Below are 24,612 nucleotides of genomic sequence, written 5' to 3'. Positions count from 1 at the left end.
TTGTCTGGTTGACACCTTGTACAAAATTGCAACCTTTTCCGCCCGCAATCATCATACATCTGGTGCTTTCGAACATGGTCATGAAGTTGACAACAGTAGCTCCGACTAACCCTATAACTGCTAATGTCACAAATATCACTGCATTCCAAGACTTGCCCGAATCTTGCTTCTCACAACTCGTTCGCCACTCTTGTGCCTGTTGTTTCTGTTTCGGAATTAAGAACACACCCAGCAGAATCATGAGTTGGGATCCAAATGATATCATGTAGCTAGTCCAGACCGCTAATTTGTCATTATCAGAATCCCGGATGTATCTTGTATCGTCTGTAAGACAAAAGGGACTCATTATGAAATTGGCAAGCGCAGATCCGATGCATCGGCCAATGTTGACAATCGCCCAGATGAACGCGTAACTAATTCCTTCAATCCCATCAGGCGCGTATTCGACTATGATTAATTCCAAAACATAAATAAACCAAAATCGGATGATAGAGTCAAAAACGTCATCAACAAACCAAAAGTATTGGTTGCGGACAACATCAAATACAGTCATTGTGACCACAATAGACTCGGTTAGAATTTGGATGCCTATGACGAGGATGAGGATGAATCGCCAGTTGGAGTTGAGGAAGAATCTGAGGTAGATGACCATACCCACTCCTCCAATCACGCCTGTAAGGATGCTCACTAAATTTGACACGAGAGGCTGCACTTCGGCCCAGTGAACTTGTACTTTGAGACCTGCAGGAGTCTAAAAAAAACAACGACAACGGACAAATAATTTCCCAAAAACTTCTCCAGAGTCAAGAACAGTGGTCTGAATTTTTCCATTTTAGCGGATCTAGGGAAGATCTAGGGTTTTCTCAGGGATGGGGGTTTTCAAAAAAAATAGAAAACTTTTGTCGACCTTTTTTTAGGTCAACCAAATTGATGTTTCGAGCTCTCCTCAGGCACTGTTTTGGCCAAATTTTTTGCGCCCCAGGCAAAATTTTGAAAAAACAGGCCAAAAAAGGCGTTTTTAGGCACTTCATGTAAAAATTTGACCAAAAAACTGGTTTTTTCGGCGCGCGCTCCCTCCTCAAAACTAGTATACTTGGCGTCGAAAGCGCCTTTAGAAATTTTTTAAGATCCGTCACTTAGCGATAATAAGGAAAAGATTTCTGAATCTGAGCGAAAAATTTTGATGAATTATACAAGGCGTTAGTGAGACCGCACATAGAAAACGCAAAACAGGCTGGGAATCCATACCTCGAAATTCAAAAAGGATAAAACCATAATCAAAAATGCACAAAATCTCGCACGACACTAGTCCCAGGCATACGTATTTTTGGCTGTTCAAACAGACTAAATAATTTGAACACTTAACCCTCTAATATAGTAGAAAAATTGGAAGAATGATTGAAGTTTACAAAAATCTTAAACCGAATTTATGATGTAGCAGCAAATGAAGGACTTTTCTCAGTTAAAGTAACGGCCACGCGAGGAAACCCGTACAAAAAATCAGCCAAAAAGACCAGGACCTTTTCATGAAAAACTTTTTCAACATAGCAGCTATTAATGACTGGATTTCACTACCAGAAATTATTATACCCAGCAACAGTGTAAACACCTTTAAAAAAACCAGCTAAGTTGTGGGCATCTGAAATGTACAAAACACTGTCTATTGAAAAACGTAATGGACGTCCAAAAAATAACTGATCACCAGTGGCTAGAATACAGCCTTCAGATCAGAAAAAAAACTTTGAACCTGTGAATATTCATTCACTCGAATTTAGACTAATAATCAAAATTTTTAAACCAGGTTTTCTCGATACTGGTACAATGTTTCGAAAAGAGCTATTCAACTTACGACTGAAAAAGTTTTTCAAATAAATTTATCACTCGATTGATTCCTGTGATTAATTGCAGTACCTGATTTTGTTTGAGAAACAAAAAAAACAAACACACACTCGAAAACAAAATTTTAATACAGTTTTTGCTTGGTAATCTTTTTTTTAGTTTATTTTAGCGTATTTTTTAGGGGCATATTATTTAAGGTTCTTATTAAAGCTCAGTCAAAAAACAAATTTAGCATAAGAGCAGTCGCTCCAATCTGGCAAAAGCATACGATCGACCCGCCTATCCCGTGGGAAGACTGAAAGGACAGGTTCTAATTGGCACTGATAGTCAAATAGAACAATAACATCGATAACCTTATCAATCTTGCAGAGCGGAAAATTGCCACCCGACATGAATCGAAGAAGCTATGACAATGATAACAACCAGGACGAAGCAGCAGGACTGACAAGAAACCTGGAACAAGCACTTAGTTAAGAAGACAAAAAAGATGAATCGAAGCGATTTTGTAATGCGGAATGCGACGGAAGAAAGCTGTAGTGGAGATAGGAGACTCTGGCTGACGTATTTCTTTTGTGTTATTACGTAAATATTTAGTATGGTTATTAAGTTCGTTTTTTAAGTTAACTTCGTTTTTTAAGTTAGCATGGTCATCACATACCACCATCGGCGCTGGGATCGAGTTAAATTCAAGTTGGTTCTCCTACGTCTTATCTTAACATGTAAGAACGAGGTCTCTGTCACATGGATCAGCAGGATTGCTGTAACAACATGGCTGTAACAACTGCGGCCTAGATTTTTTTTGGCACAATCAATCACAGGAACCCGCGGTACTGTGGAAAGATTGGGCCTAACGGTTCCAATCGATAGCATTTGCAAAAGAGGAAAGAGACGTAAAGAATCTAATGGTAGTAAAGATTCTACCAGAAAACGCCTATCCCCTGATGGAAGAACCAGCAGGAACTGAAGATGACGCGCACTATATGAAAGAGAAGGCCGGAATAACGCAGCTAATGCAGAGAGATGAATGAGAGACGAAGGAGGAAAAACGAATATTCAAAGGAAGTACCCGGGGAAGCGGATTAGAGGCTGAAATCATTTTTTTCCTATCACTCGGGAAACACTGCCAACGGAATTTTTTATCACAAACATCCGATACAGAAGATTGTAGGCATAGACGTTGAACTGCCAAATCTATCGGTGGAAAAATTCTGTAGAGAGCCCAATGCTACAGATCGACGATTCATTATGTTTAGCAGAAAAGAAGGGAAGTAGAAGGAACGGAACAATTTTTCCAAACGCTGACTGATCAGACTCAAAGGTGGGATTTCGGTAAAAAAGATGATTCCATTGTGCGAGATGTTTTCATATTTCAAATGAGAAATGCGGATATTCGCAAGCAGTCGTGTATCGAAACACACACGCCAGGGGACGCTTTGCACTTCAGAGTGGTGAAGGAGAGAAGTGAAAAATTGTACATTCGGGTTAGCTGAGGGCTCTCAAAATTGCGCAGCAACAAGCTCAATCAAAGTTGGCAAAACCCCACTAGTGGTCAACAGGCTGTTTATGTTAAAACAAAATTAATGAAATCAAGGGTCAAAGTGAAGATAAATGTCGTAACTATGGTATCTGATTACAAGTTAACCAGCGAGAGAACTGTCCAGCGTGAAACCTTTTTTGATACAATTGCCGGTATCGAGGACACGTCGCAAAACATTGTAAGAAAACGGGGCTGAAGCATGGTGATGGAACTAATGGTTTTACACAGTGCGAGACGAACGTGATACACAGCTTTTATAACGGTAATGACAAAGAAGAACTCGGAGTAATTGCAATGCGCACGGTGTAAGATGAAGCAGGAAATGAAAACTGAAAGTTATTGGATGTCAAAGTGAGAAGAAGCCAATAGCCCACAGAGTTCCAGATAGACTGCGCCAGTCCAATCTTCTTCGTCTCACAAGGAAAATTACATGAGCTAAAGATAAAGGATAGATTTTAGCATTAAAATCAGTATCATTCAAGATATGGATTTTTCCTACAATAAGACGGACGACGTCATCAATATCAGGGCGAATTTGTTTAGACATTGAGTCCGAAGGTTGAATCAAGGGTGCTGAGCTATAAATTGTCGATGGCTGACAAAGAGAGATAATTGGAAATAATATCTCACATTTCTTCAACATTGAAGTGAGACAGAAGTCCGGATAATGTCGCATTAGCGGTTACTGCTAACAATTCTGACCCATTTTGGTTCTCGAATATCGAACTGAAATACGCAAAACCCCCAAAATTAAAAAACTAGAAGACAGTGTAATTTCAGCATTGTCGGGAGTAACATAACAGGAACAAATCACTTTAAGTCGGGCTTTTACGAATTAAGTGATATGCGTCGTAATGATTTCCGAAGAGTTCTGCGTTCAATGCTAGGCTGCTTAACAGGGTGCATGAGTACGACATATTCATCGCAATCAGAGGTTCAGACGAAAGTTAAAAATGTTTGATGAAAACAATGCCGGTGCTGAATGGAGTAAATGTACTTTTTTTGCGAAAGAAATTGAGTGGTTGGGTTTCCAGCTTTCGAATGAAGGTACAATTGAGCAAAAAATTGACTGTATTGATAAAATGAAACAGTCCTAGAACAGAACTCAGGTAGTATCATTGATTGGGTCATTCAGTCAATTTCTTCATTTTTCTCTTAAATTAGCTGCTTCTACACAACGTTTCAGGGATCTTATGAAAGTTAATTCATGTTCGGATGGAGGATGCTCAAAGAAGAGCGTTTGCTAAAGTGAAGGGAGTTGTTAGCAATTTTGTTCAGAATCATCTTTTGGATGTAAAGAAAAGTATGCGAGTGAATTGTGACGCATCGAAACAGAGCGCTTACACGCCGAGGGTTGGAAACCAGTATCGTACTCATCAAGATTTTTAAATGAGGCGGAATTGAAATATAGCATAAGCGAATTGGAACAGTTACCTATCGTTTGGGCGGTAACTTACTATCAAAACAATCCGTTTGGGGCGTTATTTAAGATCATAAACAAACATAAAGCATTGCTATCGTGTTTGTCAGAGGAAAAGAACACAAAATTACACAAACTCGATTAGTAATATGGGTCGATCGCTAATGACCATTTGACTATGAAATAGAGCCCATTCCAGGGAAGAATATTGAGCTCGTCGATTACTTGTCTCGGCATCTGGTCCGTATAGCTCCAAAAACTATCGGGATTGGACAAGGCCTGTGTGGTAGCGCAAATTAACACAGTTATTTGTCTATTTGCAGGGTCGGATAGTGCAAGCAGTTCTGAAACCACAATGACGCAATGACCAGAATAAAACTAGAACAAGAAATACGTCAACGGAGGGAATGTGCAGCGAAGAAACTAACTCACACGTTTCAAATTTGTCATTTGGTCGAAGTTTGTATTGCAGTTCACATGCGAACTGAACACTGCCCTTATTTTCACACCTTGTGAATATAATACATACTTGAGAGCTCCGATTATGATGCGTCATCACAAAGGACATTCAGGAAAGATTAAAATGAGAGACGTGGCAATCAATTATTTCTGGGGGGCGCACATGAACCGGCAGATACAGTTAGCGGCAGCCAATTTTGTCGATTGCATCAAGTTTTTTAGGAACTTAAAATCAACCAATCAACGATACAACAAAAAAAGATAAATTGGAAGAGCTAAATCTGGAGATACAATTAAATTCTCTCGAACCACTGACGCGGTGTGGGTCGAGAACAAGTATCAGCTAACGTGTACCGATATGTTCTCGAAGTTCCCGTCCGTAAGATAAGAATAAGATTGGTCGCCTAAGCAATCCAAGAGTTTCTGTATAACTATATTGCCCTACATGCAATACCTAGGCAAATTAGAGCCGACCAAGGGACGGGAATGGTAGCCAAATCCATCAGCGAGTTCTCTACTAGAAATAATATAAAAGTAAATAGTGCGTCTGTGGGTCAAGACATGGTCACCGGATTGATGGAACAATTAATCTGTACCCTTAGGGAATGGCTGATTGCATGTTCTTTTCAGCAGCCACGACCACCCAAAAGTTCAGTTTAAATGAAGTTCTGTATAGTACACGAACTACTACGCATCAATCATGGGGTTAATATCCATTCGAGGCACGCTTTGTTAGAAAACTCTACACGGTATACGACTGCACGCGATGCCTCGTCAAGGAACTTGTCCTGGAAAAATCTTTTGTATTTCCTAGGGGAAAAAAAGAAGTTTTTCCCACTCGGACCAGGCAAGACTATACTCTAGCAGACGATGACTCAAAGACGAGGGTTTACGACTAAAATGAGCGTCCGTTAGTGAGAGACTCATCAGAAGGAACCAGCGGGGGAACAAACAAAGAGCCAATTCTCACAGCGGAACAAAAAGTTACAAAAAATTTTGGAAAACCAGGACCTCTTGAAATCGGAACCATGTTTTGATTCAATAACGGAGCAAGTAGTTCGAGAAACCTAGCTTACTGTTTTTCTGGATTCAGGAAAAAATTTTGATAAAATTGACGTTTCGAATATTTGAGGCGAAAAACCATTGGATGTTTTGGGACTAGATATTTCGCCTCAATCAACAGCGCCAAAGGGGACAGAAAGCAGTACATGGGACGAAAACCCACGGAAAGAATCCGCTCTAAAAGACACGAGGAGAGAATGGGCGATGAAGAGGAAGTCATACGAAGAAGTGGTACGGCCCAAAATCCCATTATCATCGATAGTTCACCCGATAGTTCCTTGCGCCAATGAAGTCAATTGTGGTTGGCAAACCGAACCTGATACAACAATCAGACACGACCTCACCTATTGCCGAGCTGTCCAGTCGGGTGATCTGAGGTTCGCAATCTGAACCGCGATTAAAAAAAGTTGAGAAAAATTTCGAATAATCGAAACCAGAAGGAAACACTGCAATAGAATGGATATTAAGAAAACGCAGAGTGCTGGACAAAATACAACAGATAGCCCAATTGAGCTGTCATCTGCCCAAGACGTAAGAGATAATCAAGGAGGGAGCATGGCTCGACCGAAATGGAAGCGATGCAGAGCTAATTGACAACAAAATTGGAAGAAGGGTGGGAGACGACATCGATAACTCCAGTAGTCCGCCAAAGGCACAAGAGGCCGGTATGCCGAATAGAAGCAATCTGACTAGGGTACGGTAATGGACATTACCATACAACTGTCGATCGTTAAGAGAACGCAAGCCACCTAAGTTCCTAGGCGAATGATGTTTTACTCATTGGCGAACGATTTACCATTTATGATATCAGCCGAGCAGCAAACGGTCAAAGTAGTATCCACGCGCAACGATTCGGAAAATAATATAACGAATTGCCAGACGCAGCACCCGGACTGTTGGTACTGAAAAAGTTCAGTTAACCCAGGGGTGGAGCGCATTCTATGGAACATCGGATAGCATGTGCCAGTGGTCAAGATGGCATCCCGAAGAAGATATCTAGCCCAAAGAAACGCAATGCAGAAGATACATACTTCGACTACAAAATGTGTAGTTTCTATTGGGGCAAGGAATTCATCCAAGGCAACATATCAGGGTTGGACAAAAAAAGTCTCTGGTCGTTTTGTTGATGTCCTGGACAAGCTACGCAGGATTATCAAGCACACTAAAGGAGTACCTTCGATTACGAACAGTCAAGAAAACACGGTTGATGGATTTCAAGTTCAGGCTTCAAAACAAGGGCTAGAGGCTTGAATCCCAAAAAGTCCAAAACTAATCGAACGCTGGTAAAATAAGTAGATACTGCAAATGAGGAGATTCAAAGAACGCGTGAGGCTATAGAAAGAGAAGGTCAGGAGTTATCGCACCGTATTGCTTCGGATTCAGGTGCCTCTGCGCCGATTTCGCGATGAGTTCGAATTACGAGCTTCCGACCAGCAAGGTAGCAAGGTAAAACGGTAGAAAAAAACTATCAGTAGAGCCATTAGCTAAAGTGGAGCAAACAACGGCGATGAGAAACGGAACATGCAAAGGCTTAGACCTGCGGATCGGAAAGGAGTAATCGTTGGAACCACAGAGTTGGCAAAAACCAGCGATGAGTCTATTGGCCCAATGGCATTTGATATTACCGTTGAAACAGTGGAAATGACCAATTTTAGTGGCGAGTCTAGTGGTCAAACAGCAAGCGATGAAGTGGACGTTGCCGACAAAATGTCTGCAATCAGCATGACGGAAGCAGATCAACAGCAATTTCCTCTAAAGTAGAGAAATTTAATGGGGATTAGATTCGCCGTATTGTACCGAGATTAGTAGAGATACAATTTTAACGGAATTTTTGAAACTAAAAAAATTTGATGCAGTGGAATTGATAAACAAATTATTTTGTCGTCAATTTTTCAAAAAATGGTGTAGTGGACTTTATGTTGACGTATTTATTTTATTTTTACGTTATAACTAGTAACGCCAAGGTCATTGCTACAGTTGGCTTGACAATCACGTACGGCCATTGTCGCTGTGTTGATTTAAATTCAAGTTGATCATCATATTATGTAACAGCGAATTCACTTTCACAGATGCTGTTCAAGAAATCAGATACATGTAACTCCTAGACTTAGGAGACGAAGTGAAAAAAAACCCTGCTCAAAATTTTGCAAAAACAAAATCCTTACTGTCAACTCCCGTGATTTTTGGGAATACTAAAATCTCTCCATAAAGACGACAAAGAGGTTGAGAGGGGAACCCCCGATGACGAAGCACATAAGTTTGAAATCTCCAGCGGAGAAAAAAGATTGGTTAAGTGATAATTTTTTTAACAAAAAGATAATTTGAAAGTTTCAGAAATTGTTACGCTGGCACAGAGGGATGCGCTCATCTTAGCCCTATTAGACAAAAAGGGGAATATCCAATCATCTCAAAAACACCACCAATACGTATCACCAGAACTATGAATCAAACTTCAATCAGAATTTCCTTGCAAAAAAGGGAACCAACCCTACATTAGAAAAAATTTCTTGTCTGAAATGCTGCGAGAAGTGTTCAAAAGGGCAAATGGAGGTTTGTCTTGCCCTAGACGCTTATTTTCCATCTTGTAACTTTAAAAAGGCATTTTAGGAAAAATATTAAATTCAAAAGAATAATTGTTTATTTTGAAGATACTTCTTATTCTGTAAATTAGCAGGTACCTTGTTAAGTTCAGTCTTCTGTATATAACTCTGTAGAAAACCAAACACAATTTCACGTTGTGACCAACGCCTGGACGGAAGCTTTCACAAGCGATAACGACATTTGTTCAGTTCTTTACATCACCACGATTTTCAAATCCGAAGGAAAAGAATCGAAACAGTTGTCAAACATCAGCCTAGCAGAAGAAAACCTTGCTTATTTGAATATTTGAGTCGATTCAGCTAGTCTCGTCATTTTTTAAGGAAAACTATACCTGCGAAGAAATCTTGGTGACCAAGTGTTTTTGGTAGACCAAGCTTTTAAAGACTCGTACTACGGACAACGCAGTAAAGATAATCCGAAAAGTCGAAGTTTCTCTAGATCCAATGGATGGTCACACAAGCTTACGCCATTTCTCATAGTTGGAGAAAGCGAACGCGACATCCTTGGGAACAATTATTGGACGAAATCGGGCATAAAATTGACCAAGATGGCGTATCCACAATTTATATCCAAGGTTTCAAAGTGTAATTAACTTCTTTCTGTAAAGAATGTCGAAAATGATAACCAAAGAGTTAAACCAAAAATTTTTCAAAAGAATCGAGAAGATCATAAGTTAGTCTAAGGTTTTTTGCACTCTAAGACCAATACAGTTAAAAGCGAGAATAGTACCCGTTCACTTACTTCTGGCAGTGAAAGCTAATTTCCGAAAGACATAAAAAAACAGTGCTGCGATAAAGAATATCTTATAAGTTCTACTGTTTTTAACTGTAAAAGGGACAATCAATTAAACTAGCACCTGACTCAAAGCTTATCATTGAACAAATTAACAAAAAACGGCAGAAATTTTTTGAAAAATTGTGGACAAGGTGGCAGCAAAGTATGTTTCATTGAGAAATGATTTAAAAGCCCTCTTGAACACCAAGTTTTCACATCAGACAACATATTGGAGAATATCCGAAACGAAATTGTCAATTTGACAGAAAACTTTCATTTCGACATAAAATTTAACCCAGAGTAAAAACAGACGCTTCGCAAAGCGGCATGGATGCCTCCCTAGAACATCTCCATGGGAAAGACTGAAAAACGGTCGCTGATGCAATTAGAATCCTTTATACATAGGAGGCGAAAAAATCGACTACTAAGTTCGTACTCTTAGGAGTAGTATGGACGGACGAACATTAGAACAATTATCTTTACGGTTCATAGTTCGAGCATATTGCCGACCATAAAGCCTTTTTATCTGGGAAAAAAAACGTACCAGAGTAGGTTAACACGGTTTAACGTTTTAACGCGGATTTTTACTGTTGAACTTTACAGTTAAACATTAGGCGGAAAAAATATCAGCCTTACCGACCCGATAACCAAAATTCAATCGGAAAACTTAATAGGAATAACTTTTTGTAGACGAACTAAGAATTTGTAGACGCAACAGTTGAAAGTTTCGAAACACAATTTCCAAGGTTTTGGATATAGATATTCACACTGAGCCAATTCTCACAGCGGAATAAAAAGTTACAAAAAATTTTGGAAAACCAGGACCTCTTGAAATCGGAACCATGTTTTGATTCAATAACGGAGCAAGTAGTTCGAGAAACCTAGCTTACTGTTTTTCTGGATTCAGGAAAAAATTTTGATAAAATTGACGTTTCGACTATTTGAGTCGAAAAACCATTGGATGTTTTGGGACTAGATATTTCGCCTCAATCAACAGCGCCAAAGGGGACAGAGAGCAGTACATGCGACGAAAACCCACGGAAAGAATCCGCTCTAAAAGACACGAGGAGAGAATGGGCGATGAAGAGGAAGTCATACGTAGAGCAAACAAATTAGTTCACCCGATAGTTCCTTGCGCCAATGAAGTCAATTGTGGTTGGCAAACCGAACCTGATACAACAACCAGACACGACCTCACCTATTGCCGAGCTATCCAGTCGGTTGATCTGAGATTCGCAATCTGAACCGCGATTAAAAAAAATTGAGAAGAATTTCGCATATTCGAAACCAGAAGGAAACACTGCCAGTAGGATGAATATTAAGAAAACATAGAGTGCTGGACAACATACAATAGATAGCCCAACTGAGCTGTCATCTGCCAAAGACAAATAGATAATCAAAGAGGGAGCATGGCTCGACCAAAATGGAAGCGATGCAGAGCTAACTGTCAACAAAATTGGAAGAAGAGTGGGAGACGACATCGATAACTCCAGTAGTCCGCCAAGGGCACAAGAGGCCGGTATGCCGAATAGAAGCAATGTGACTGGGTACGGTAACGGATATTACCATACAACTGTAGATTGTTAAGAGAACGCAAGCCACCTAAGTTCCTAGGCGAATTATGTGTTACTCATTGGCGAACGCTTTACGATTTTTGATATCGCGATACGATTCGGAAAATAAATATAACTAGTTGCCCGACGCAGCACCCGGAATGTTGGCACTGAAAAAGTTCAGTTAACCCAAGGGTGGAGCGCATACTATGGAACATCGGTTAGCATGTGCCAGTGGTCAAGATGGCATCCCGAAGAAGATATCTAGCCCATAGAAACGCAATGCAGAAGATACACACTTCGACTACAAAATGTGTAGTTTCTATTGGGGCAAGGAATTCATCCAAGACAACATATCAGACACAAAAAGTCTCTGGTCGTTTTGTTCATGTCCTGGACAAGCTACGCAGGATTATCAAGCACACTAAAGGAGTACCTTCGATTACGAACAGTCAAGGAAACAGGGTTGATTGATTTCAAGTTCGGGCTTGAAACCAAGGACTAGAGGCTTGAATCCCAAATAGTCCAAAACTAATCCAGCACTGGTAAAATAAGTAGATACTGCAAATGTGGAGATTCAAAGAACGCGTGAGGCTATAGAAAGAGAAGGTCAGGAGTTATCGCACCGTATTGCTTCGGATTCAGTTGCCTCCGCGCCAATTTCGCAATGAGTTCGAATTACGAGCTTCCGACCAGCAAGGTAGGAAGGTAAAACGGGAGAAAAAAACAATCAGTAGAGCCATTAGCTAAAGTGGAGCAAACAATGGCGATGAGAAACGGAACATGCAAAGACTAGACCTGCGGATCGGAAAGGAGTTACGTTGGAACCACAGAGTTGGCAAAAACCAGCGATGAGTCTATTGGCCGAATGGCATTTGATATTACCGTTGAAACAGTGAAAATGACCAATTTTAGTGGCGAGTCTAGTGGTCAAACAGCAAGCGATGAATTGGACGTTGCCGACAAAATGTCTGCAATCAGCATGACGGAAGCAGATCAACAGCAATTTCCTCTAAAGTAGAGAAATTTAATGGGTATTAGATTCGCCGTATTGTACTGAGATTAGTAAAGATACAATTCTAACGGAATGTTTGAAACTAAAAAACTTTGATGCAGTGGAATTGATAAACAAAATAATTTGTTGTCAACTTCTCGAAAAATGGTGTAGTGGACTTTATGTGTGACGTAATTATTTCATTTTAAATAACAATTTTAAATAAATCGTAAATTAGTAACGCCGAGGTAATTGTTAAGCTTGGTTGGACAATCACATACGGCCATTGTCGCTGGTGTTGATTCAAATTCAAGTTGATCATCATTTTTTGTAACAGCGAATTCACTTTCACAGATGCTGTTCAAGAAATCGGATTCATGTAACTCCTAAACTTAGGAGACGAAGTGAAAAGAAACTCTGCTCAAAAATTTGCAAAAACAAAATCCTTAGTGTCAACTCCCCTGATTTTCGGGAATACTAAAATCTCTCCATGATTGGAAAACCAAACATCACTTTCGAACGACACAAGGTAAGCTGCCAAACAGAAAACAAAGAGGTTGAGAGGGAACCCCCGATGAAGAAGCACAGAAGTTTGAAATCTCCAGCGGAAAAAAAGATTGGTTAAGTGATAATTTTTTAATTAAGAAAATTAAAAGTTTCAGAAATTGTTACGCTGGCACAGCGGGATGCGCTCATCTTAGCCCTAGTAGACAGAAAAGGGAAAATCCAATCATCTCAAAAACAATACGTATCACCATACGTATCAACAATACGTATCACCAGAACTATCAATCAAACTTCAATCAGAATTTCCTTGCAAAAAAGGGAACCAACCCTACATTAGAAATAATTTCTTGTCTGAAATGCTGCGAGAAGTGTTCAAAAGGGCAAATGGAGGTTTGTCTTGCCCTAGACGCTTATTTTCCATCTTGTAACTTTAAAAAGGCATTTTAGGAAAAATATTAAATTCAAAAGAATAATTGTTTATTTTGAAGATACTTCTTATTCTGTAAATTAGCAGGTACCTTGTTAAGTTCAGTCTTCTGTATATAACTCTGTAGAAAACCAAACACAATTTCACGTTGTGACCAACGCCTGGACGGAAGCTTTCACAAGCGATAACGACATTTGTTCAGTTCTTTACATCACCACGATTTTCAAATCCGAAGGAAAAGAATCGAAACAGTTGTCAAACATCAGCCTAGCAGAAGAAAACCTTGCTTATTTGAATATTTGAGTCGATTCAGCTAGTCTCGTCATTTTTTAAGGAAAACTATACCTGCGAAGAAATCTTGGTGACCAAGTGTTTTTGGTAGACCAAGCTTTTAAAGACTCGTACTACGGACAACGCAGTAAAGATAATGGGAAAAGTCGAAATTTGTTTAGATCCTATGGATGGTCACACAAGCTCACGCCATTTCTCATTTTTGAATTAAGCGAACGCGACATCCTTGAGAACAATTATTGGACGAAAGTGGGCATAAAATTGACCAAGACAGTTCGACGTTTTTTATCCAAGATTTCAAGTGTAATTAAATTCTTTCTGTAAATAATGTCGAAAATTAAAACCAATGTGTAGATAAACTAAAGGGTTAAACCAAAAATTTTTCAAAAGAATCGAGAAGATCATAAGTTAGTCTAAGGTTTTTTGCACTCTAAGACCAATACAGTTAAAAGCGAGAATAGTACCCGTTCACTTACTTCTGGCAGTGAAAGCTAATTTCCGAAAGACATAAAAAAACAGTGCTGCGATAAAGAATATCTTATAAGTTCTACTGTTTTTAACTGTAAAAGGGACAATCAATTACACTAGCACCTGACTCAAAGCTTATCATTGAACAAATTAACAAAAAAAAACGGCAGAAATTTTTTTAAAAATGTGGACAAGGTGCCAGCAAAGTATGTTTCGTTAAGAAATGACTTAAAAGCCCTCTTGAACACCAAGTTTATACATCAGACAATTTATTGGAGAATTTCCAAAACGAAATTGTCAATTTGACAGAAAACTCTCATTTCGACATCAAACTTAACTCAGAGTAAAAACAGACGCTTTGCAAAGCGGCATGGATGCCTCCCTAGAACATCTCCATGGGAAAGACTGAAAAACGGTCGCTGATGCAATTAGAATCCTTTATACATAGGAGGCGAAAAAATCGACTAATAAGTTCGAACTCTTAGGAGTAGTAAGGACGGACGAACATTAGAACAATTATCTTTACGGTTCATAGTTCGAACATAATGCCGACCATAAAGCCTTTTTATCTGGGAAAAAACGTACCAGAGTAGGTTAACACGTTTTAACGCGGACTTCTACTGTTGAATTTTTACAGTTAAACATTAGGCGGGAAAAAATATCAGCCTTACCGGCCCTATAACCAAAATCCAATTGGAAAACTTAGTAGGAACAACTTTTTGTAGACGAACTAAGAATTTGTAGACGCAACAGTGGAAAGTTTGGAAACACATTTTCCAAAGGTTTCGGATCTAAATATTTACATTGTAAATAGTGACAATGTGATTGGCCACAATTCGGAGCTTTCCAATGACGCAATATTACGCAATGTTATCTTTGGAGCAATTCATACAATTATTAGGTCCGCATTGAAAATTTGCGACTCAATCATGCTCGCTATGAATCTTGTTCCACGAATCGTTTTCCTTGAAAATTTCTGACACTGATCTTTCTAAATTTACTTTTCGGATAATTAATTTCTTATTTGGCAAAAACTTCTAATGTTTTTACCGCATATTTCACACTTCTAGTGGTTTTTTCGACACGAATAATCAACTCGTAGTGCTACAGAAATTGTGCCCTCAAAATTTTGAATTGATGTTTCTTGTTAAATACGTGATTGATGCGCCACATCAACTGATTGATTTGGTAATCCAGAAAAAATTGCACGAACTGCATTAAACACTTAATTCCTTCTTCCTGTACTTATTAGCTACCTAAATAAACGGAAGACAGCAAAGAAATTGATTTGGATTTTGTCGGTTTGTTAGATATTAGCTGAAAACACAAATTATTCTACATTGACAGTTTTTCCTAACTTTCCAACACAGAAAACAATTTTATTATCTTCGACAAAGCGAGTTGTCCAAGTCTTTTAAGAATACATTTATCTACACGTCTTTCTAAAAATCAAAATAATGGATTACGCTTACTGCTTTAATTGTCATGAGCTCAAAGAATTAAGCAATTTAAATAAATTTAACATTTTTTTTTGTACAATCGGCAACCATCGATCCATTGGATTGGTCGAAAAAATGGCTCATACAAAATAAAATTGCTCCAAATTCCTCTGAATCTACAAGATTTTCGTTGCACGACGCATTTCATAATTTTTTGAACTACGCTTTATCGAAGAACACTAGATCAGAAAACAAACACTCCTTGAAAAACGCTTAATGATAACAACCCAAAAGAATGTTTAGATCAGGGCTAACTGATTCTGTCCGACCCATCACTCTACCTTGTCTTAACAAATACTTCTTAGCAAACTTCTTCAACCTCTCTAACGGAGGAGAACTACACCCATAGACAAACTACACCATGTACAAGAGAAGAGCGTCCCAATCCAAGAAAAAAGGAACAGTCAGACACAAATTCCAGTTTCAACCCAAGAGAACCAAACAAATTTCGACAAAAGGTTACTTAGCGGAAGTTGTATTTTTCTTCCTACCCTTTTATCCTTCGGATTTGAATGATTGGAGTGGACAACCGGCGTTGTACCATGTAAGGATGTTGGTAGAGAACGCTTTATCTCAGATATGGAATTGCGAAAAAAAACGAAGTGAGGAAAGTACCAACAGCGATAGAATTTCTGACTCTAATTTTAAGTTAGAACTATTAGGTCGCAATGACTTGCACGGACAGCAGCCTTCAATCTCTGATTGCCCAAATTCAATCGTGCCAGCCTCCACTCAAGCCTATGAGTTGCTTACTACTACGGTTCAGGATTGGGATTTCAGGAAAGGACCCATATCGGAGACATATCCGACGAAATCAACTCAAGACATCAGTTTGCCGTCTAGGATTAATCTGACCAGAGACATTTCGGCGGATTTTCCAGTACATGATCTGAAATGCAATAAAACAGGTGTTTTTTTTGCCCGTCTTCGTAGGAATGCCGGTCCTCCTAAATTTTTCAGCGATCGGATCTTTGTAAATTTCGTAGACACTTCGAGTCCTCAAAGATCCTACACAAATTGACTGCCAGTAGACTCAAGTCAAACCAAGACCTACTCCTCATTCCCTGCCTCAACAAATCCTAGCGGCCGAAACAAAGATAACTTTTTCTGATTCTTCAAACGGTAGCTCCCACCAAAAGGTATCAGAGACTGCAGACTCACATCCGAGGACCCAAGAGAATCCTAAATAAGATCCGACCAGTTCTGCGTTACGCTGCTCGGTCGCAGAGTTGGAGGAGCCTCTAATTCCGTTGGAGCCCAGACAGGAAGGTGGAAGCAAAATAGATATCGAATCTATCTAAGAAAGCCAGTTGATGAAATCAGCAAGGAAAAGGAAAGAGGCGACCACATCGAAAACTCTCGCGAAAACTCGCTCAAAACTTTAAAACTCCTTTTATTATCAATTCCTTTCATTAGTGATCCCTTTTATTATCAATTTAGAAAATCGGTTTCGGTTACTCAGCCAGATTAACGTTGTTTTTTTTTCTTTACTTATATCTAAATCGTTTGGATCACTCAGAACGTTAAAAAAAATTGCCTCGCCTTTCTTTCAAATCTACTCACAGTAGTTCTCTGATGACTCAAACTAAAACAATGGACAAGTACCTCATCGTAGCCATTTTTCATGACCCGACTTAACCAATCCATGGGATCCCGCACTGACAAAAATGGATTTCGATCGATTTTAGTATGAAAAAAGTATGCAGATTAGATTGAAATCGATTTAAGTTGTAAAAAAAGTAAGTTAATCAAAACAAAAAAATCAGATCGATTTGGATCGATTTTAAATCGATTTAAATCGATTTAATTTCAACGCTAAAAAAATCGATTCGAGTCGATTTTCAATCGATTTGAATGGATCTTAAATCTGACCTAAAACGAAATCGATCCAAATCGCTTTTAAATCGATTTAAATCGATTGTTTTTCCACTTTTTTTTTCTTCAAATTTTCGAATGACAGAAAAAAGAATGAAAATGTTTGTTTCGAGTCGTTACAAATACCAGAATTGACTAAAACGCTTGCAAAACTAACCCTTGTAAAACTAATGATTGTAAAATTGACTAAAATGCTTGTGAAATGCCTACCCCCCCACCCCCCCCCCCCCGGAGGATACAGAGACTCTCGCTACGCCACGGAGAGAATCTCGGGTTAAATCTTCCTAGTTTTTAGGTAATTAATTTTTTAGTGAAAAATTGTTTTTTTTTGAAAAATCGTGGCTCGTCCCACTGCTTTGCTTACTTCTCTTGTGTCTCGAAGAACTACTCAAAAATGTTTGTTGCTTTCTGTAGTCCAATATCGTAGGTTGATATTGATATAATGGCCATTGGTTAAATCTTTTTAGTTTTTAGGTGATTAATTTTTTAGTTAAAAAAATGGTTTTTTTGAAAAATTGTGGCTCGTCCCACTGCATTGCTTATTTCTCCTCTGTCTCATTTCTCCTGGACCGTTTCTTCAACCTCAGGTATGTGTGTTCTACCCTCCCCTAGTGCTAGCTTAGGTTCTTTTTTTGCGTTGCCTGCTCAGCCCAAGTGGCTTTTTGCTTAGTCTGGTGTCTAAAGTTAAGGTTGCTCGTTCGCCGCGCTCTTGAGGCTTTCAGTTTAGCTGAGGGGTTGGCAGACTGTGCATTTGCTCGGATACTGTTTGCCTTGTGTTGTGTTGTGTGATTTAGTAAGATTTGTATTAAACTTTTCAATGCTGTTTAGGGCTCTGGCGCAGTTGGCTTTGTCGCTTGTGCTCGGCTGCTTCTCTGCCTGTGCTGTCTTAGGCAACAAATGAATGTCAATGCAACAAATGAACGTCACATTCAAAAGAAAAAAAAGCAAACAATCTTAAGAATGGAACATTTTTTGAACTCAAAATCTGATTTATATTGACATTTTTCTTTATTTGTCAAATATGTTTTTGTCCAAAATCTGATTTACAGTGATGATTTTCTATGATTTTATTGCATACTTTTGAGCTCAAAATCTAGTTTATTTTGACAATTTTCTTGATTTGTTACATATGATAAGGCACAAAATCCGATTTATATCAACTTTTTTTATTTATATCTTGAAACCTGAAGTATCTGGCACGCGTTTTTTTAATTAAAAAATCAAGAATAAAGTTTTTCAGTTAGTTTTCTAAATTGCATGTTTTTTTGCCTTATTAGCAAAAAAAAATCGATTTAAGTGTGTCGAAAAGTCCATCGAAATCGATTTAAATCGATTTTTTAGACACTTATATAGATTTAAAATTTTCAGAAAGATCGATTTAATTCGATTTAAAATGGATTTGAGTGAGATTCTGATGGATTTAAGTGAGATTCCGATGGATTTTAGTGAGTAGGAAAATCCATCGAAATCGATTTAAATCGATTTTTGTACACTTAAATCGATATAAAATTTTCAAAAAAATCGATTTAAATCGATCTAAAATCCATTTGAGTTCGCAAAAGTACATGGTTAATCGATTTAAATTGTTTTAAAATCGATTTAAAATCAATTTAAATCGACTGGAAACCATTTCTGTCAGTGCGGGATATTTTTTTCCAAGTTTTGCAATTTCGAATTTCGCAATACAAACCTATACCAAATTTTCTGCGCTTATATTACTTAATTGGTTGTTTTGATTTTAAAAATTTCGTTTCCCGATCATCAGAGGAAAAGTTAAGTGTATTCACTTACAATTAGTCAATTATTCAAAATTGTACCAAGAGAAGTGTTGTTATTTGCCCATTTAATCTAATTACTTAATAGCCTGGTTATGTCTGACCGTGAACGTTAGATAAGGTATAATCGACAGTCATAGTAAACAAGCAAACTGGAAAACAACTTTAATAAATAAATACTCGAAAAACAAAAATATTTCGAATTGTTTTTCAATTTGCGAGTTTTTGGATTTTAAAAAAATTTGCTAAAATATTTAAAACTTACGTTTTAAATTAAGATATTGTAAGCTTTTAAACCAATAAAACAATAATGCCTGCTCGCTTCTTTTGCTCGAAATAGGACGAAAAATCCAAATTTTCAAACCTGGTTTTTTCAACATCTGGAAAGTTTTTTTTAAATTTTTTTGAATGTTGTTCGAGTCACCACAGCAAGCGCTTTAATATGATATAACACTCAAACGAAACCAATGATTATTTTTGTTACCTGATTTTGCGTGGAAAACAGAAAAAAAACTATAACAGACCCGAAGACCCGAATACAAAATTCCTCCCCAATTTCAATCATCGGAATAAGAAACTAAGTTAAAAGACATATTTACCCTCATCGACCATTGAATAGCAATTATGAGGGAAAACATAAGCAACTTTAGATAGTTCCATCTGTGGAACAAGAGCCAGAGCTGCTTCAGTTTCGCCCCGAGCTGAACCGTCTCTCTTTGTGGATCCACATCCTTCTCGTTAGTATAAACCCACGCATAAATAACTCCCATGACTGTTACTATAAAAGGCAGCCAAACGATTTGGTTGAACTCCACTCCAAAATCACAGAAGCTGCCTCCGTATTTTACGGTGTTGAGAAAAAAACCGACCACTAGTAGGATCACTATGGATCCGATTTGACTCGATATACGAGTGTACGAGATGAGGGTTCCCCTCACGCCTTCTTCCTCGAGTTTGGACCTCTGAGTCATGAGACCGTCAATAGAAGCGTCGGCACATGAGAGTCCGCAGTACCATAGGAAAAAGAGGACAACATATAGGAATGCCTGGTTGGGTGCTTGGGGGTTGTTGGGGGTTGGAACGTCTGTCAGTCGAGTGCAGTTCTCAGTCTGGTAGAAGGGTTCCGGCATCGGTTTGAACGATATGGTGGCGAGGGAGAGGAGGATGGCAGATAATCCTATGGTGATGTAAGGGATCCTGCGGTACCCGAGGATGGGAATGGCATCGCTGAAGAAACTGAAGAAGATTTTGAGACTCCATGCCAGTGAGAAGATAGAGCGTAGGCTGAAACTCAACAATTCATCATTTTTTGGCGCGGCAACAAAGACATTTGACAAACCTTCTAGTTGTAATTATGTCATTCACTTATGTTAGACTGCATAAATTATCCTTTTTTCACACCTAAGCTTATCTTTTTTATTAAAAAATACCGGGAAATTCAAAGCTAGTAGCAAGTTCTGCTATGTTTTTTTTTCGAAGCACGTCAATTTAGTTCAGCTTTTATAACTTTGATTTCAAATTTTTTTCCGGATTTCAGTTGACAATATTTGAGTCAATTTTTCTGTTTTCTGGATTGTCATTTTGTCATTGATAATTTTCGAAAATAAACTTATTATTCCGCAGTCATGAGACTTTTCAAATTGAACATAAATATGCATGCCTAAAAGTCCATAAAAGTATAAAAGGTAGTAAAACGATCAGATAAAGTCACTTGAAATTTTAGGAAACTCACAACAGAACAATTTCATTTAATTTTGAATTGGGATTTGCACCACTTATTTCAGCCCAATGCAAATATGCTTTTCTGGGCCGAGGTCCGCTACTAATTTTTTGACTTTGCAGGTCCCACACCGCAAACAAATATTGTTAGCCTGGACAGAGTTTTATATTCGCGAAAAAGTGTGGAATGCGCTATTTGAGTCACTAGTCTGGATAATATTCGCGATAGTCTGATATTTAGTCGCGACATAATCTAAAAGTTTAGTCGCTACAGTCTGAAAATTAGTCGCGACATGGTCAAAAAGTAGACGCGGTTTAGTCCAAAAATTAGTCCCGAAATAGTTGCCTAAAGTTAGTCACCACTTGATCAAAAAACTAGCTGCGATAGTCTGAAAGTTGGTCGCAACATGGTAAAAAAAAGTCGCTGTATAGTCTAAAAACTAATCCCGAAATAGTTTCTTAACATTAGCCACCACGTGAACAAAAAACAAGATGCGATAGTCTGAAAAATAGTCGCGACATAGTCTGAAAGTAAGTCGCGATTGTCTAAAAGTCATTATGAATCCAAACTGTGCACTGCATAGGCGCAAATTTTTGAGTCTGTATGTTCCTGGATTCCATAGACAAGCCTTTAAACATGTTCCAAATTGCAAGTGAATTCCACTTACAAAACTTCCATGGATTCCTAGTTCAAATATCTATAACGTAACTTTTGTCGGCACCTTTATTGTGCCGTGGTTTCCGAAACAGGCGAATCTAGCTAGTTATTCTGGATTCCGCAACTAAAAGTGGAATCCGCAAATGTAAGTGGAATCCGCAAAAGTACCCGGATTCCGCAAAATGTAACTGGACTCAGAATTTTGTTTATTACTGAACTTGCATAAGGACAATTAAAAGCTAGAGCTGGAAGCAAGGGGGAATAAAAGGCAGGGATTTAATCCTTGTCAGCGGAACCCACGAACAAATCTCAAAACATTTGTTAATTAAATCGGTGGATGTCACATATTAGTATTTTGGAAACACCGAATCAGTTCAATATTAGGAGTCTTTGGGTTGATAGTGTCTGGAAATACTACACATCATATCGCCAATTTAGGCCAGTTTTTGGGATTGCGTCAATCCCAAATAATGAATTTGGAAGCATAACGCCGAAAAAAACTCAATGTTTTTAGTCATTGGGTTCAGAAGGTATGGAACACAACACACAGCATATCGCCAATTTAGGTCAGTATTTGGGATTGCGTCAATCCCAAATACTGATTTTCGAATCTTATCGCCGAATAAATTTAATATTTATATTCATTGGCTTGAGAACGCTTGGAAAGACAACGCACAGCATATCGCCGAATTGGACCGGTATTTAGGATTGCATCAATCCCAAATACAGGTCAGCATTTGGAATTCCATGAAATGTCAAATTTTGATTACCTACTGTATTCCGATTCTATTAAATTGAGATCCAAGTTGAGATCGAAAATGACAGGATTTGAAGTCGAAATTGGGACGACAGGAACCGAGACCAAACGTTTGGTATTTCACCTGATAGTTGATCAATAAGGTAGTTGAGATTGATTTTTCTGGTAACCAGTAAATAAAAGACACAATTTTAAATGCTATACTACACATATACATAAATGTAAGCCGAATCCGCAAACAAAACGTAGATTCCACTTACAAATTGCGGGTTCCGCTTACAGTTGCGGAACCGCAACAGCTCAATTTAATGATACGATTATCTTTTTAATTGTTTTTGGATTCCACAAACTGTCCTGTGTTCCTCTGAAACGGTTGCAGATTCCGCAAAATCGCCTAATGGTTACAGTGTTTTAGATATTTGTTTGTGGAATCCAAAACAGCAAAAAAAAATCAAACAAAAGTAGCAAAGTTGCGGATTCCGCCACAAATCTGATTTTGACCTGTTTCGGAGTTCGCTTACAATGCACAGAATGCACAGCTTGCCCTCGTAATGGTTAGTCGCAAAAATATGAAAATTGGTCGCGATAATCCAAGAAATGGAATAGTCCTAAGTAACACATGCCATAGTTCTTGTCCTTCTTTTTGTGAAACATAAGACTGAGAACAAAATCATTAAAAAAAAGATTTAAAAAAATTCTGGAGAATTGAATTTCCAAGGCTTTTTTTTGCAAGAATTTTTCCCCTTGGCATAGAGAGTAAGCTTTCAATTTGGATAGTTTCAAAAGTACTTTTTCATGTGCCGCGACGTTTTTTGTTTGGTCGTGCCGACCACGGATAACTTTTGCTCGATTTCGCCGTGCGGAAAATGTTCTCTGGGTCGCACCAGTTGCAATAGCGTCTCCTCGTTCAGCAAAGTCTAGAAATAGCTAAATTTGGTCGCTAAAAACATCTAAACTGTGTCGCGACAGTCTGAAAACTTCAAAAATTGGCCGCGAACGTCTGATCATAAAATCACAGCTAAAGTGACCCTGTTCTCTCTCTCTCACCTCTGGTACTGGTGTCCCTCTAGGTTGAGGTACTGTCCGAACCAAGGGTAGAGGAGAGAGTGGAAGCCCTTGTACAGCAGACCCTCCTGCACAAAATAGAGAGCCACAATCGAAGTGCCACGAAGACGTTTATGAGTCGACTTCAGCGCGTCCATCATTCACAACCAATAGTTGAATTTTTTTTTGCCCACAATAGTGCCCTTCTTTCTCGAATTGCTTGTGCGTTATGCTGTAGACTAAAATAAACGATAGTTTAATTGGATGTATGTTATCAATTAAGATACTTGATAAGAAAAGAAATGAGTGAAGATAACTAAAAGAAGCGCCAATATCCTGGTTTTAACCAAAATTTGTTAGTAGGCGCAATAAAACTTGACTGATACAGTAGAAGTTTAGGCAGCTTTCATAATCTAAACTGGTATTTAATTGAATGAACTCAAATAAACTTGGCGGTCAATTGCAGAATAAAAGCTTTCAAAATCGAACCCGCGATATAACTTGGCTCTCCTGCTATTGCCATGTCATCCAATAGTACCAATACTAGCTATACAGAAATTGTTTACTAAGTAAGATAAGAGCACAGATTATAGAAGATAGGTGAGCTTAATTCATACCATTTTCACTGATGACTATACGCTTTTTGCAAACATTCGATGCCAATCTGACCCTTAATAGGAGTAAGATAAATCTTAAGTATTCAAATAAGTATAACTTCAATGGAACTAATCTTGACTAAAATGTGAGAGACGGTGCAGTCAGTGTTTCAATGTGAAACTAAACAATGACCCAAGTCGAGATTTTCCACCTAATTTGAAGCAAGATTTGAGCGGTTTGAGCGGTTTTTTTAGACAATTAAGGTCAAAATTTTGCTTCAAATTGAGCGGTTTGAGCGGTTTTTGAATGGTTTGTCTAGAAAAACCGCTCAAAAACCGCGCAATATTTGAACGGGAACGGTTTTGAGCGGTTTATCTAAAAAAAACCGCTCAAAACTGTTCAAGTTTTGCGCGGTTTTTGAGCGTTTTTTTTAGACAAACCGTTCAAAAACCGCTCAAACCGCTCATTTTGAAGCAAGAGCTTGAGTGCAATTGTCTGAAAAAACCGCTCAAACCGCTCAAATGTTGCTTCAAATTAGGTGAAAAAATTCGACTCGGGAACTTTTCAATAAGTTAAGCAAAAAAACATGAAAAATTACGTTCATCGCAACAAAAACTCAGCACAAATTTTGTTCTATTTGGAAAAATGCAAAGCTATACGGTGTCTAACCCAATTCATTCAGTAACTTTCTGCAACAAGCCATAGGATGGCAACTAGTTATGTTATTTTTTTTGCTCAAATTTGCTGAAAAAAAGA

The 24,612-nt window shown here is 38.3% G+C and overlaps 1 protein-coding gene across 1 annotated transcript; it reads right to left on the bottom strand.

Moving 5' to 3' along the window:
- LOC134841723 (uncharacterized) lies at positions 1-23,814 on the bottom strand (the record flags this gene model as incomplete). Its single annotated transcript, XM_063857757.1, is given in 3 exon segments — positions 1-751; positions 19,681-20,365; positions 23,263-23,814. Coding segments are annotated over 3 exon segments (1,594 nt in total), but the record flags the coding sequence as incomplete, so codon positions are not given.
- Between the last annotated feature and the right edge of the window lie 798 nt (positions 23,815-24,612).

This window comes from Symsagittifera roscoffensis, chromosome 3, assembly GCF_963678635.1.
Source record: "Symsagittifera roscoffensis chromosome 3, txSymRosc1.1, whole genome shotgun sequence".
In the NCBI taxonomy this organism is placed as follows: Eukaryota; Metazoa; Xenacoelomorpha; order Acoela; family Convolutidae; genus Symsagittifera; species Symsagittifera roscoffensis.
Note: the sequence above shows the minus strand (reverse complement) of the source record. Positions and strands in the feature narration are given on the sequence as shown.